The sequence below is a fragment of the Leguminivora glycinivorella genome, chromosome 13, assembly GCF_023078275.1.
Source record: "Leguminivora glycinivorella isolate SPB_JAAS2020 chromosome 13, LegGlyc_1.1, whole genome shotgun sequence".
Lineage (NCBI taxonomy): Eukaryota > Metazoa > Arthropoda > Insecta > Lepidoptera > Tortricidae > Leguminivora > Leguminivora glycinivorella.
The window spans coordinates 6,807,043-6,823,314 of NC_062983.1; the positions used below are offsets into that span (position 1 = coordinate 6,807,043).

Here is a 16,272-nt window from a genome sequence, read left to right on the forward strand (position 1 = left end):
TTGGCCTACTAGCCTTCATTTCCCTGTTATTTATTGTTATTACTGTTACAAGTCTATCATGTCATACCTCAGCTCCCTGCTTCGCGCCGGGCGGTCGTTCGAACCAATCCCGGTACTTCTGGCGTCCCACTCGGCCGAAGAACTGGAAGCCGGTATCAATCAGCTCGCCTTGGCCTACTAGCCTCATTTCCCTGTTATTTATTGTTATTACTGTTACAAGTCTATCATGTCATACCTCAGCTCCCTGCTTCGCGCGGGGCGGTCTTTCGAACCACTCGCGGTACTTCTGGCGTCCCACTCGGCCGAAGAGCTGGAAGCCGGTACCAATCAGCTCGCCCTGGCTTACTAGCGCGAACCAGGGCAGTGTGTCTTCGCAATTCATGTCACGTGTCATGTTGTAGTAGTAGTGAGTACCTGGAGGAAAGGGTGTTGTGTATATTTGGTATTTATTCAGAACTTCAATTATCTATTGAGGTTCGACAAAAAAAACATGTGGCCAATACAAAAACTCTTGATGAAATCAACGGTGCCTATGCATTATGTGGAAGAATTCTTTTTTTTAACACGCTTTTATTAGGTCGTCGTCGTCGTGTATGTAACTATGTATGTAATGGAATCTAAGGAAGCTAATTTAACCATCTTCCAGGAGTCGTAGCGTAATGAAAATTGGCAGCTATATGTAGTTCCGATGACAATACAATAATATGGTACTGTTGAGCTGATCTGATGATGGAGTCGGAAGATATGAACTGGAACTACATGATGGAACATCGTATCATAGCCGTTTTTGGGTTTCTTAGAAAAGTCTTGTAATGAACTTTGACTACAATTAGGTTTCAAGGTCTGATGATGAAGCCGGAAGATATGAACTGGAACTACATGATGGAACATCGTATCATAGCTGTTTTTGGGCTTCTTAGGAAAGTCTTGTAATGAACTTTGACTACAATTAGGTTTCAAGGTCTGATGATGGAGCCGGAAGATATGAGCTGGAGCTACATGATGGAACATCGTATCATAGCTGTTTTTGGGCTTCTTAGAAAAGTCTTGTAATGAACTTTGACTACGATTAGGTTTCAAGGTCTGATGATGGAGCCGGAAGATATGAACTGGAACTACATGATGGAACATCGTATCATAGCTGTTTTTGGGCTTCTTAGAAAAGTATTGTAATGAACTTTGACTACGATTAGGTTTCAAGGTCTGATGATGGAGCCGGAAGATATGAACTGGAACTACATGATGGAACATCGTATCATAGCTGTTTTTGGGCTTCTTAGAAAAGTCTTGTAATGAACTATGACTACGATTAGGTTTCAAGGCCTGATGATGGTGCCGGAAGATAAGAACAGAAAAGGGGGGGGGGGGGGGGGGGCTCGAGGGGAGAAGCATGAAAGAAAGATCAACGTAGTATTTAAAATAAGTTGGGTTAGCGTTTTCTTGTGACCTTTCAGAGCAAACAAAGGGGGGCTCGGGGGGCGAAGCCCCCGCATAAAAGAAAGATCAACGTTGTTTTTAAAATAAGTTGGGTTAAGGTTTTCTTGTGATCCTTAAGAGTAAAGAAAAGGGGGGCTCGGGGGCGAAGCCCCCCGCATGAAAGAAAGATCAACGTAGTATTTAGAATAAGTTGGGTTAGCGTTTTCTTGTGACCTTTAAGAGCAAACAAAGGGGGGCTCGGGGGGCGAAGCCCCCCGCATGAAAGAAAGATCAACGTAGTATTTAAGATAAGTTGGGTTAGCGTTTTCTTGTGACCTTTAAGAGAAAACAAAGGGGGGCTCGGGGGGCGAAGCCCCCGCATAAAAGAAAGATAAACGTTGTATTTAAAATAAGTTGGGTTAAGGTTTTCTTGTGATCCTTAAGAGTAAAGAAAAGGGGGGCTCGGGGGCGAAGCCCCCGCATGAAAGAAAGATCAACGTAGTATTTAGAATAAGTTGGGTTAGCGTTTTCTTGTGACCTTTAAGAGCAAACAAAGGGGGGCTCGGGGGGCGAAGCCCACCGCATAAAAGAAAGATCAACGTAGTATTTAAGATAAGTTGGGTTAGCGTTTGCTTGTGACCTTTAAGAGCAAACAAAGGGGGGCTCGGGGGGCGAAGCCCCCGCATAAAAGAAAGATCAACGTAGTATTTAAGATAAGTTGGGTTAGCGTTTGCTTGTGACCTTTAAGAGCAAACAAAGGGGGGCTCGGGGGGCGAAGCCCCCCGCATAAAAGAAAGATTAACGTAGTATTTAAAATAAGTTGGGTTAAGGTTTTCTTGTGATCCTTAAGAGTAAAGAAAAGGGGGGCTCGGGGGGCGAAGCCCCCTGCATGAAAGAAAGATCAACGTTGTATTTAAAATAAGTTGGGTAATGGTTTTCCTGTGACCCTTAAGAGCAAATAAAGGGGGGCTCGGCAAAAAAGAAATACTTAAATTTTGTTTGAATTAGTTGAAATGTGACAATATTTTCTAATCGAGTCAAACAAAATCCCACTAGCTGAGAGCTTCAAAACAATGTATGGCGAAAGTATGTCTCTCTAATGTCTTCAAAAAGTCCGCGATGGCACATGTCTATATTGTCTATCTTTTACGGATAACTTACTAGGTATAAACATTTTTATGATAATACCGTAATAAGAAGGTAGCCGCTAGTTATTATTAAGTAGCAATTAGCAATAAGTACACGTTAAGCCACAAATGGCATGTAAAATCCGCCTACTTGAAATAAATTTATGTATAAATGTTAAAAGTATTTCATTATTAATGACTAAAAAGTATAAAATAAATTAATAGCTTAAAAAACACTATAAAACACGCTTTTATAAATGCACGTAAAAGCCAAAAATAAATTATGGATCGTTCAAGTTGTCTCTATTTGTGAGCTGAAGTTTAAAAACTATGTGCTTTTAATTATAATATTTGATTGTAAAAGCGTGGGGCGCTGGAACAGGAAAGACTTTCTTGTAAACAAATACTAATCCGAACTTCCTGGCGAATGAAGTTGCATAAGAACATAACGTTTACATATGCCGCCTAAGGGTTACCAAAGAGAACCAAAGATATCTCGTCCACGAACAAGAACTCTGCATCCTGTCACTGTAGACACTTTCCCCTTTTGTACTTTGATTACCGGAAAAAAGCGGCGTTCTAAGTGTCGGTGACTGTCGACTCTCCTCGCTACTAGCGCATATTTTGTCTGAGTTCGACAAACTGGTACCTACTTTGAACACTGACTTTTAATTTATTTGACTGTTTAATGTAGAACCTACTAGTCATGCTGCAACTCCAGTTAGCGCGTCAATCTGTGTAACCTCCTTCCCGTAACATAGCATAATTTGATTTATCAGCAAGTTATACAAAAAGTCTTTCTTGTTCCAGCGCCTCACGCTTTTACAATCAAATATTATAATTAAAAGCACATAGTTTTTAAACTTCAGCTCACAAATAGAGACAACTTGAACGATCCATAATTTATTTTTGGCTTTTACGTGCATTTATAAAAGCGTGTTTTATAGTGTTTTTTAAACTATTAATTTATTGATCTGATATACAGCATTTTGGTCTTCATTAAAATAGGTGCTAAAAAGTTCACCCAAGTGAACCCAAACTCGCTTGCTGTCAATATCTATATTAAAACGTCGTTTTACGAAGTCCAAGAGTTGTTGACTGCACGTAAAATGCAGCTGCAATTTTCGTAAAAACCGTACGTACCTACTTGAAATCGCTGAATGTATCGTAAGATTGATCGTAAGTAAGCCTATTAATTAGTTTAATTAAATTGAAATTTGATAAATATAATACAACCCGTTCAGCAAGCATTGATTGCGCGATAGATGATATATAACATTAGGCCTTCCCTTTCGCTTTATTTGTAAGTGCGATAGGGACGGCCTGATGTTTTTATACTTTATCGCGCGACCACGCTATCGGTGCAGGAATGTTTTATTCATTCAGGTATTCTGTAATTCCCAGCTTTTTGTTCAATCGAGCGAGTTTCTGCATGCCAGGGGCTAGTTCTCGTTCAATAATTGGATTCGTCTGTTAGCTTATCGTTAGCAGGAGGCTGTCCATCAACTGGGTAATGCCTCCCTTTAGCATTCGAACTTCACAAACAGTTGGTTCTTTCTAGGTTAAATTGTATTTTGGTAGAATACAATCAGCAATGTGGCAAATAACTATTTTATGAATTGCAAATTTTCTATGAAATCATTTATTAAACATATATATATATAACAAGCGGCCCGATACCGTTTACAGATTTTTTTTATGGAAAAGATCAGAATTTTATTAAATAACATGTCGGATGCCTAGGCCCCAACCCGTTCCAAAGCTTCCAGCTTCGATTTCTATGGCAAGGATCATGTAATATGAAAATTAAGAGATGAAAGCTTGAGAAATTATTTATTGACCGTATGGCTACGTTCAGCGGCGATGACGAATAAGCGACTTCATACTAACGAGCGACGTCTGCACAGGAAGCATGGTCGCGCGATAGACGATAAAATATCAGGCCGTCCCTATCGCCTACAAATAGTGCGATAGGGACGGCCTGCTATTTTATCGTCTATCGCGCGACCATGCTTCCCGTGCTGGTCGGCAAGCGCCGCGCGATAACCGATCAGCTGTCATCGTAGAAACGTGTGTGGTTTGACACACGACCCAGCCCCAACGCTAGAGACCTGAACCCTCTATCTCAATCTAACGTAAAGCTTCTGCTGCCCTCGAGACAAGTACTAACCCATGTTATTATAGGAATGCAGTTCTGCTTCTTAAAAGCCATGCTGTTGAGCTCTGCCTCGGTTCTGGGGATCCTCATCAGCCTCCCGTCCAGTCATGTTACCCACACCACACGCCGGCCACGCCGCCATCTTGGAGCATCGCGCCGTTATCCACTTGTATAGCGCTTCATTTTCTATGGAAAGGATCACGTGATCACTTGTCATAGACAATCAAGCGCCTAAAGCTCCAGCCCGGACTCAGTCTAACGTAACTCCTGTCTTCGAAACAGGTACTGACCCATGTTAGGAATGCAGTTCTGCTTCTTGAAAGCCGTGCTGTTGAGCTCTGCCTCCGTGCTGGGGATCCTCATCAGCCTGCCGTCCAGTCCTGTCACCCACACGCCGCCGTCTTGGAGCGTCGCGCCGTTCTCCACCTGGGGGCCTGCTCCGGCCTTCAGGGATTCTGAAAGGTGTTAAACATATGAACAGTCCCAGCAATAATATGTTGCACATCGAAGGCTCCAAAAATATTAGACTAAGGGCCACTTGCACCAACGAAAATGGAGGGAGGTTCATTTTATATGGAATTTGACAGATGACAGCCCACTAACCCTGAGTTAAGTGGTTGGTGCAAGTGGACCTAAGTGCGTTTTCACATTATACAATCCGATATCGGATGTCGGAAGGATTTCAATAGCAAAACTCAAAGATGGCGGTTTAAATGTATGGAATATCCGTCCTACATCCGATATCGGATCAGATAATGTGAAAACGCACTTACAGTTTTACCTCTCACTCACTATATAAAATTGGATACCAGACAGACGTAGAAATTGACACACGTCATAGACAAATCTTGTACAACTCGATCTGTTTTTCTGTACGAACAAGTCTTTAGACACATAGGAACACCACACATCACGCTCATGTTACATGGGCATATGGTTCAGAGAGCTAGCAGGGGAGAAAATTGCGAAAGCAGACTTTAGTTTATTGGTGCATAAGTCATAGAGTACATAAGTCACCTTCAGAGACGAAGAAGGTCCAGTAGTCCCTTGAGAGCTCGCCTTCTATCGCAGGAGCTCGCTAGTGTACCAGCTGCTCTACAAAGAAGACCAGTGGAACATAAGTTAAGGCACCTTCAGAGACCAGTAGAACATAATTTAGTACCTTCAGAAACGAAGTGCTGCGTAAGGAAGGGTCCAGTAGTCCCTTCGAGAGCTCGCCTTCTATCGCAGGAGCTCGCTACTTTACCAGCTACTCTACAGAGAAGACCAGTAGAACATACGTTAAGGCACCTTCAGAGACCAGTCGAAAATAATTTAGTACCTTCAGAAACGAAGTGCTGCGTAAGGGTCCAGTAGTCCCTTGAGAGCTCGCCTTCTATCGCAGGAGCTCGCTACTTTACCAGCTGATCTACAGAGAGGACCAGTAGAACATAAGTTAAGGCACCTTCAGAGACCAGTAGAACATAATTTAGTACCTTCAGAAACGAAGTACTGCGTAAGGGTCCAGTAGTCCCTTGAGGGCTCGCCTTCTATCGCAGGAGCTCGCTACTTTACCAGCTACTCTACAGAGAAGACCAGTAGAACATAAGTTAGTACCTAGCTTCAGAGACCAGTCGAAAATAATTTAGTATCTACCTTCAGAGACAAAGTACTGCGTAAGGGTCCAGTAGTCCCTTGAGGGCTCGCCTTCTATCGCAGGGGCTCGCCACTTTACAAGCTTCTTCTCAGGTTTTATTGCTAGAGACTCGTACTTGTCCACTAGCATCTAGAACAGAACCACAGTATAATAAAGAGTACTATCGTACAGTATGGCCACTCTCGCTCCCCGCTGAAAGTGCCGCCCACCCCCTGTCAAAAACAGCGAACAGTCGACCTGGGGGGTTGCCATGATGTACTAAAGACGTTCAGTTTAGGTTGAGAGAAAGGGACACAGCTATATCAGTTACATAGCTCCGTCCCTCTCTCTCAACCTAAACTGAACGGCTTTAGCACGTCATGGTAACCCCCCTGCAAGAATTTTATATATATCTCTGGATAGTGCGTGCCGACCAATGAGTTGAAGCCAGGTTCATTCACCTTTACTCCTATGTTCTATCTCATTCCAACACTGTGATGTATTGCCAGATAAGTTAATAAAAAAAACGTATAAAACATTCTTCAATCAATTATCAATTATAGTCAATTTGACTTACTTTTCTTTGTATTATACAAAAAAAACTCAATCAAAAACCTTATTTCTCCGGTATTTACCTCCTGCGTACTATGGGAACACTAATAATAAAAAAAGGGTGGTATTTAAACGAAAATCAAAAAAATTACTTTTTTTACGCAAATATAGTCCAAATTCATATCAAAAATACTAATTGAACAGCAAAATTTGCAACTCAAAATATTACTAAATACACTTCAATATATATTCGTGGCGTGCATCTATTTTAACTTTTAGTAAAGCTTTTTCATGATTGCATCGCTAATAATTACTAACGCACAGTATACCTAGCAACGCTTTTTTTTTTAATGTAGCTTCTATTTTTACATAATATACAGCAGTTTAATTTAAATGACACAGCATTTTATTCTAATTGCAATCATTTTTTTTATTAATTACAACATAAAGTGACCAGCAAAAAAAAAAATTAAAGCGCATTCAGAAAAGAACGGCTTTTTTAACCGCCGCCTAAAATATCTTAAAAGAAGGTGGTTCTCTATTAGTTTGTATTTTTTCTTAATGTTTGTTCCTCGATATCTCCGTCGTTACTGGACCGATTTTGAAATTTTTTTTGATTGGTTGTATATACATACAGATTGGTCCCATTTTTCTCAGAACCCAGTTCTGATGATGGGATCCTGGAGAAATCGAGGGAACTCCTCAAATCTTCAGATCTTCTTCTGCCTTTCAAGGCATACATATGGCGATTTTTGTGTTTTTAAAAGAACAGCATGCATTTACGTACGGAACAGTGACATTTGGTGCAGTGGAACTGCTGATGATAGTCAGAACGGAACTCCTCAAATCTGAACGGCACGCTTATAGTGACTTTGGTATTTTTATAAGAACAGCATGCACTTACGTCCAGAACAGTGACATTTGGTGCAGTGGAACTCCTGATGATGGTCAGAACGGAACTCCTCAAATCTGAACGCCACGCTTATAGTGACTTTGGTATTTTTATAAGAACAGCATGCACTTACGTCCAGAAAAGTGACATTTGGTGCAGTGGAACTGCAGATGATGGTCAGAACCGAACTCCTCAAATCTGAATGGCACACTTATAGTGACTTTGGTATTTTTATAAAAACAGCATGGATTTCAGAACAGTAACATTTATTTTGCATATTGACTTTTCAAGTCAAATTTTGTCAAGCTTCTATTTCTTATAATCGGATTACTGAGGAATTGAGGAAACTCCTCAAACCCCGGTATACGTATATTGATTTTTGTTGCCATCAAATAATTAAAGCATTAAAAGCAGTTTAAAAAAATACCTACACATTTCTACATAATCCAACATTCGCAAGTAGCTTTCACCAGAACCCCAAAGACGGCGGTTTTTTTCTCTTAAAACTTATTGACTACTTCTAACCTAACCTAACCCACTTTTCTCACAAAAGTTTGTTTCCGTGAGGGTCAAAGTTCTAACCTAATCTAACCCACTTATCTCACAAAAGTTTGTTTCTCTGAGAGTCGCAGTTCTAACCTGGATCCCACTGGCCCGGGAAAGACAAGTGGGTATGTCCGACTCCCATGGACTCCCTTGGAGTGTTCAGACGCTCGCCTTGGGCGGGGTTTCGGGAACACGGTTGTAGACCACCGTTGCCCCACCAGCGTTGCCCTTGCGGGCCCGGCTCTTGTGGCTGGTCATGCAGCCTACTCCGCTGAAGGTACCCTTAAAACGCTTGAGGGCCTTCCAGCACAGAAACTCTTCAGGCGGGTGATGTAGCTCCCGGTCCATCATCCGCAAGTTTCGGTTAGGGCGGCATCAGTCTCTCTGCGAAGACTCTTCGCCGCCTGCCTGGCCTTCTGCGGCGCTGAGCTCGCGCACTTTTTCGGCGGCCTCCTTTTGCGTCATGACAACGACGCTAAAGGTGGTCACTGCCTCCCACTCCTCTTCACTGCTAAGCATATGGCGTATTAGCGCCGGCAGTGAGAGATCACCCCCTATAACCGTGAACAGGGCAGCGCGAGGCTCATCCCAAGCAGGGCACTCTTCGCGCGTGTGTTGGGCCGTGTCCACTACTCTTCGATCACAATGGTGACACGCTGTAGTAGGCTCCCTTCCCACCCTCTCACACAGGTACCAGCCGAAGCAGCCGTGCCCCGTCAGGAGCTGTGTGAGATGGAAAGAAGGTGCGCCGTACTTACGTTCCACCCATTCTTTTAGAACGGGCCGAACAGCGGCCGCTTCTTTCTGGTTCCCGGCTAGCTCCCGGGATCTCCAAACGCTCGAAGAGCACTTCTCGTGCTTCTTCTCTCCACTATTGGATTTCTTGAGGGGCAGGCCAGTTCTCTTCCCTCCTTGCTGCCGTCACCCGCCAATAGACCGCGGTTTGAACCTTGGCTTCAAGGTCCCACGGCGGGCTTCCGGCTAGTAGGCTAGCTGCCGCGTACGAATTGTCGCGGTACGCTCGAGCCACCCTGAGAACTATAGCTCGTTGAGGACGACGCAGAAGGGCCTCACTTTTAGATCTCAGGGTGTCCGCCCATATTGGCGCCCCGTAGAGGGCCATTGAACGTACCACGCTCATATAGAGTCGTCTACATGCTCCTCCTGGCCCGTCCAGATTTGGGAGAATACGCCCAAGCGCGCCGGCAGCAGCCAGCAATTTTGGGGCCAGACGCTTGAAGTGTTCCTCGAACCTACCGTCGAGAACGAGTCCCAGGTACTTCATCGTCGACCCGATGGCTATGGAAGTTCCCCCCACTGTAATTTGGGCTCCCTCCGGAGGTTTATTTCGAGGCCCGTGGAAGACTGGAACCTCGGATTTGTGCAGTGCGACTTCCAGACCTAGCGCCCGAATCATATGCACTACGTGTGCTACCCCAGCTGTGGCTACATAGGCGGCCTCCCTGTAGGTTCTGCCACGGGCCGACACGAGAGTGTCATCAGCATAGCAGGAGATGCTGACCCCCCGCAGAGTGGCCCCGCGTACCAATGCGCCCAATCGTATCCAATGTTCCACAGGAGCGGCCCCAACACCGAGCCCTGTGGAACACCGCACGCCATTTTCCGTCTTCCCCAGCCATCTTTAGTTGGGAATACCACAACGCGCCCGGCAAAGTATTCCGCCACTGTGTTTTGTAGATGATTGGGCACATTGTGATATTTGAGTGCCGCCTTTATTGTCTCCCAGGGTAAGGTATTGAATGCATTCGAAATGTCTAGTGACACAGGCATCACAGTCCCACCCTGGGAGATCTCCTCTTCTGCGAAGTCCCTTACGTGGGCAATTGCGTCTAGTGTCGAACGCTGCGGACGGAAGCCATATTGGCAATCGCTCAGACCCGGCTGCATGCTCTTAACGAGACGGGCGGCGACTACTTTCGAAGACCTTGCTCGTCTCGTCAAGCAGCACTATGGGGCGATATGCTGACGGCTGATCAGGTGGGCGCCCGTTCTTCCGAAGGAGCACCAACTTGCCTGTTTTCCACCTATCGGGAAAACGCCCCTGGGTTAGGCACGCAGTGAAAAGGTTTCTGACTCTTTCCTCCATCTCGCTGAGCGCGACTACCAGGGCTCGCCCAGGTATGCCGTCTGGCTCGGGTGCTGTCTTTTTGGAGCGGAGTTTCAAGACAGCAACACTCAGTTCGACCTCCGTGACTGGCGGTACCTCTCTAACCACGTCTGGTGGTATGGCACAACCAGATGCCATAGCTGGTGGCACAAAGCCGCCCCTTTCTAGGAAAAGAGATTCAAGATTCAAGATTCAAGATTCAATAGTTTATTCATGGTAAACACATAATTATCTACATAAGTATTATATACAATTTTACAATTAATATTTAAAAAATAGCATAATAATAAAAAAGAGCACTGACAACTCGTTCCAAAAGATCCGGCTCGGGACTGCTGGTCAGTGGGGGGGGGGGGCAGGGCCGGAGCTTTTGCCTTACGCTCCGATACGATCTGCCCCATGGATCCCTGTTGAGCGCTTCCCTGGCCTCTTTGGCCTGCGCGATAGCATTATGCAGCGTTTTACGAGCGGCCCTGTACAATTCGTAAAAAGCATCTTCCTCTTCTTGAACTCGGATGCGCCTTCTTCTACTTCTTGTGTATTGACGGCGCGCAGCCACGCAAGCGTTTCGCAATTGATTCTGGCAGTGAATTCTAGCAATGAGTTCTGGTATCCACCAGACACCCGTCGTTTCGTCGAAAGAAGTTTTGCTCTAGGCATCGCTGCGTCGCAGATGCGAATCAGCGCAGCTCCGAGTTGTTCCACCTCATGCTCAACCCTAACGTCCACTGAACCATTACTTTGCCCCCAAGACTCAACGATGGCCGCCTCCTTGGGCACAGTTCTAACCTTTTTTTTTTGACCCAGGGGAATCCGTTATGGATCCCACTGGCCCGGGAGAAGCCAGTGGGTATGTCCGACTCGCACGGACTAAACCCCCTGGGGCGTTCCGCCGCTCGCTCTTTGGACGGGGTTTCGGGCACTCGGTTGCAGGCCTCCGATACCCCGTCAGCGTTGCCCTTGCGGGCCCTTCTCGAAGACTGCTTAGGCAGCTTACTCCGCTGAAGGCCCTCGGAACACGGGAGGGCCTTCCAGCTCGGAACCTCGTTTAGGTGGGTCATGGGACTCCCGATCAATCACCCGCAGGTTCCATGGGCGCCAGAAGAGTTCCGGCGCCCGGCGGTGGACATGGTCTTTGGTTCCACCGCTAACCTAGTCGGCCGCAAAGGATAGGGAGAACGGCGCACCGTAATACCGGCACTCCTCTTCCCTTGCGGCCCCACCAATGCCGCTACAGCGGAGCGGCCCCGCCAAGGTCGCAGGGGGTAGGGAGAGTGGCACACCGCTATACCATCACGCCTCTCCTCCTGCGATCCCACCTCGGCTACCGTGGGAGGGCACAGAGCGGCATCCCATACTGCCGGATCTTCCCTCCCACGGCAGTCCTCCCAAATGCGTCTCAAGTGGGCTTTACAAGCCCATTTGGAGCATCCTCCTCGGGCCAGCTCGTCCAGCAACAAGCCAGCCCTGGGTACCTCTTAGCTTCGCCGTGGGTGACCAGTCCACGGTTACTAAGCCCCCCCACCACGGCAAGGTGGGCACCGTCAGGAGGGGGGGGGGGCACAGTTCTAACCTAACCTAACCCACTTTTCTCACAAAAGTTTGTTTCCGTGAGGGTCGCAGTTCTAACCTAACCTAACCCAATTTTCTAGCAAAAGTTTGTTTTCGTGACGGTGACAGTTCTGTTCCTTAGAAACAATGCAATGAATGATATTGTAGCTATAATAATTATTAAATTAGCTGAACGTGAATACTTAAAAAATAAGAAAAAAGGATGTATGCTCTTCGAATTGAATAATTTGCTATGAAGACGGGTAAATTGCTGCGCAATTAGTATTTTTGATAAGATTGTTGTATTTTTGTTCCTAAAGGAATTTAATTGTCTTGCATTACAGGAAAAAAGTAATGTCGTGCTGATGTGTATTTTGGAATAATCTGCATTACTAGTTTTGTTAATCATTTAGTTTATTTGCAGTGAAGTAATTAATTTGATGTACAGAAGTACATTATTGATGACGATAAATTGATAGGCGATTATTTTTTTGCTGTGCGCTTAATAATATCCCATAAAAAAATATGCCCGATAGTCAGAATTGTCAAAATTCATTCACCGATTCAGAGATTTATTTTGCAAAATAAACGTTTTTCGACGATTTACTTAAGTTCTGAGCTATGTATTGCATAGTGAACCATTGTGGAAGTAAATGGAAACCGAAATCCGACGTAAAATTTCACAAGTAAGTACTTATTTTACCAAAATGTTCATAAACCTCACTGGCAATAAATTTTCTTCTATTTTGCTTGTAATCTTGGTTAGTTCTTATCATTATATTGGTTTCATTGTCTCAAATTATATCAAAATTCCCACGAAGAGGTTTAGAACGATAAATATGACCTTTAAAGAAAAATAATGCTATGTGTGGTTTTACGACTAGGGTGACCAATCTTTTTTCTTGCATGGTATTTACTCTTATTGAATGGAGCTAAATCTATCAACTTGGTACGGTTTCTATGTTCATAGTTCATATCACAGTATAATAATACCAACTTTATATAATTTATGTCTTTACAATTAACATGAATAATATTAAACTTTTCAGTGTTCCAAAAGATGAAGGAAGGAGGCAGCATTGGCTGTTGGCTGTCGATTGTACCGATAAAAGGAAATGTTTCAGAGCGTTCGACAATTTGCAGATTTGCACTTTAAGCCTGAATATTATGACACAGAAAGAAATTTTAAAAATCAGTCCAGTAACGACGGATATATCGTGGCCTAAACATTAAATTGAGATACATATATACATGCGAAGAGAATTGAAATACGTACGAATTGAGAACCACCTTCCTTGAGATTTGGGGCGGCGCTTAAAAATAAAGATACAGTTTTAAAACGTCCTAGTACGAGCCCCAATGCAAATGATATCGTCTAGTATGAAAAAAATATTATGTCCTAACTTCGACCTCAAAATTCAGGATGAATTAGATGATTAGTAGAACATGTAACATAAAAACAAGAGAGCTTATAATGCATATTTTATTTATTCAAAACATAAATTAACAATTTTCCTCACTAGTAAACAAAAAAACATAATTTCACCAAATGTAACACTCGCAAAAATGTTCGTCTTCAGCGTAGCCGATGCAGAAAAGAACAACTACCACTTGGTGGCGTCACCTTTTGCATCTAAAACGGCCTTAATTCTGAGCGGCATTGTATCTACCAACTGTCTATACTCCTCAGGGGTTATTCCATTCCAGACACCCACAAGTTTCTCCTTAAAATCAGCTTTGGATTTAGAAGGATCTTTTCGCAACTTTTTCTTCATTTACCACTACAAAGTTTTTATGGGAGACAAGTCTGGACTGCTGGATGGCCATGATATGGTAGGAATTTGTTTTTGTTTCAGCCACTCCATCGTTGTCTTGCCAGTATGACATAAGGCACCATCTCGTTGAAAAGTAAATCCATTTATATACTTGAACTTTCTTATAGACGGTAGTGAACTCTATTCCAAGATGCTTTTGTATTTCTCTGCATTGACAGTTCCATCTATAAATTGCAGACATCCCACACCCTGTGCCGACATACAGCCCCAAATCATTTAAAGATGCTGGAAACTACACCTTGCGTTCAAGACAGTCTTTGTGAAATGCATCTCCTTTATCTTGAATGACTTTACTTCGTTCATCGCCAACTATGACCTCAAATTTGGATTTGTCGCTCCATATTATTTTTCGCCACTGATCGGCAGTCCAGTTTCTGTACTTTTGTGCAAATTTCAACCTGTTAGTTTTCTGCTTTTGAGTAAGTAATGGTTTCTGTTTAGCGGTGTGAAAACCGAAGCCCATTATTTTCATTACTGTCTTTCAGGTATCGACTGAAATGTTTATTTTGATCGCGTCATGCCATAGTTAGGTAAGTTCTCCTGCTCTTGCATGACGATTTTTCCTGATGATGCTCCTCAAAATCCTGTTTTCTCTTTGGCAGTTATTCTTCGACGGCCAGATTTATTTAAACAGGAGACGGTTCCGTGTTTTAGTTGATGCTGGATGATTGTATGCGCCGTAGATCTTGGCAAAAAAAGGTCTTTGGATATTTTGGAACGTAGATTTGCCGCTATTGTTACTGGAAATTATAATTTTCCTCACTGATTCAGGCACCGACTTACCTCTTGCTATTTTGGTATAAAAATGTTGTAGAATAATTATATTTTTTACAGAATTTACCTTTTTATGTAGCCGTATATCATATCAGACGACTTATAATATTATTAATTCAATTTAAAATATTATTGTATAATATTAATCTTACTAAACTATTTTTATTTAAAATAGACGACCTATTATGCCTCAAATATGAACTAGGCGTATTTTTTTGCTTTAGATATGTTATTTTTATGATATGATTATATTAAAACATATAACATTAGGGCATTTTGTACGGCGCAAGATTAAACTAGTTTTAATGGCTTAGTGTGTCGTGTATTCCATTTTAGTAGAGCGGCGAGAGGGTCTCGGGAAAAGTTGATGTGACTGGAGAGTATACTGCTGACAAGTGGTATCGTTGTGATCGGTACACTTTACTGAGTACGAAATAATGACTTGTCACTTTCTCAGACTGTGGGGGGGTTAACTATGACGTCACATAGATCGCGGTCCCGGGTTAAATTTTTTTGCCAATTTGTCTAGAACCCCTTATCCAATTTTGAAAAATGAGGTGTCGATTGAAAGCGTATAACATGCTGATTAAGATTTATTATATGTGAAAAGTATAGTTTTGTTAGTTATTTTTTAATTTACAATAATGCAAAAAATACGTTTTTTTTACTCTCTTTTTTGATTTTTGTGACTCAAAAAGGCAATGAAAACGGCCACTTAGCTAAAAAATATGTTATATAAATCATTTAACTAAATTATTAAGCTATCTGTTGCTTTTTGAATTTCTACGATCGGATAATAAATGAGCAAACTACAACCACATACCTGTAGGCGGGGAGTACCGCTTGACACGCGTTCCCATACATTCGGCGTCTACCAAATTACACCTCGCGCAAAATTCGTTTCAAGCAGATATACCTCTAATCTTATTCATCGTAACCTATCAATATTGATATCATTTGAAAGCACAATTAAAGTACTTTAAAAAACAATGTCAATCATTTTTTAAAAATCAATAATCGCCAGTCTGTGGTGGTTACAAAGGAAAAAAGTGGGTATGCAATTTGACTGGTTTCCTAGGTTTGATACCCTAGACGAGTTTAAAAGGGGAGGTAAAGGTGACATATGGGTTTTTCTCTGGCCTAAAAGCTACACAGAGGGTCAGGGGAGAAAAAACTAGGGTTTAAGTTTAGTTTTAAGTTATTTTTCCTTTATTTGTTGATTTTATTGTGTTAAATTTTTTTGTAATTTTATCAAGGATACACGTTGGTTTCTTTTGCTAAAAGTTGCCTTTTTTATGAGAAATGTTATGAATTTTATGGCTTTTTCCGATAGAGACTAAAATTAACTTTCAAATAAGGCCACATAGTCATACTTTTACTTATATAATATTAAGGGTATGACTATGTATCAGTAGGCCACATAGTCATACTTTTACTTATATAATATTAAGGGTATGACTATGTATCAGTATGACTATGTGGCCTTATTTGAAAGTTAATTTTAGTCTCTATCGGAAAATGCCATGAAATTCATAACATTTCTCATAAAAAAGGGAATTTTCAGCAAAAGAAACCAATGTGTATCCTTGATAAAATTACAAAAAAATTAAACACAATAAAATCAACAAATAAAAGAAAAAATAACTTAAAACTAAACTTAAACCCTAGTTTTTTCTCC

At 42.6% G+C, this 16,272-nt stretch overlaps 1 protein-coding gene across 1 annotated transcript in view; it reads right to left on the reverse strand.

The window, feature by feature from the left end:
* Window positions 1-16,272, reverse strand: part of LOC125232650 — a 43,756-nt gene that overhangs the window by 10,312 nt on the left and 17,172 nt on the right. The window contains exons 4-6 of the mRNA XM_048138404.1: window positions 6,337-6,466; window positions 4,992-5,156; window positions 236-414 (exon numbers count right to left, since the gene is read on the reverse strand). Coding sequence (XP_047994361.1) covers window positions 236-414; window positions 4,992-5,156; window positions 6,337-6,466 — 474 coding nt within the window. The remainder of the gene's footprint in view (window positions 1-235; window positions 415-4,991; window positions 5,157-6,336; window positions 6,467-16,272) is intronic.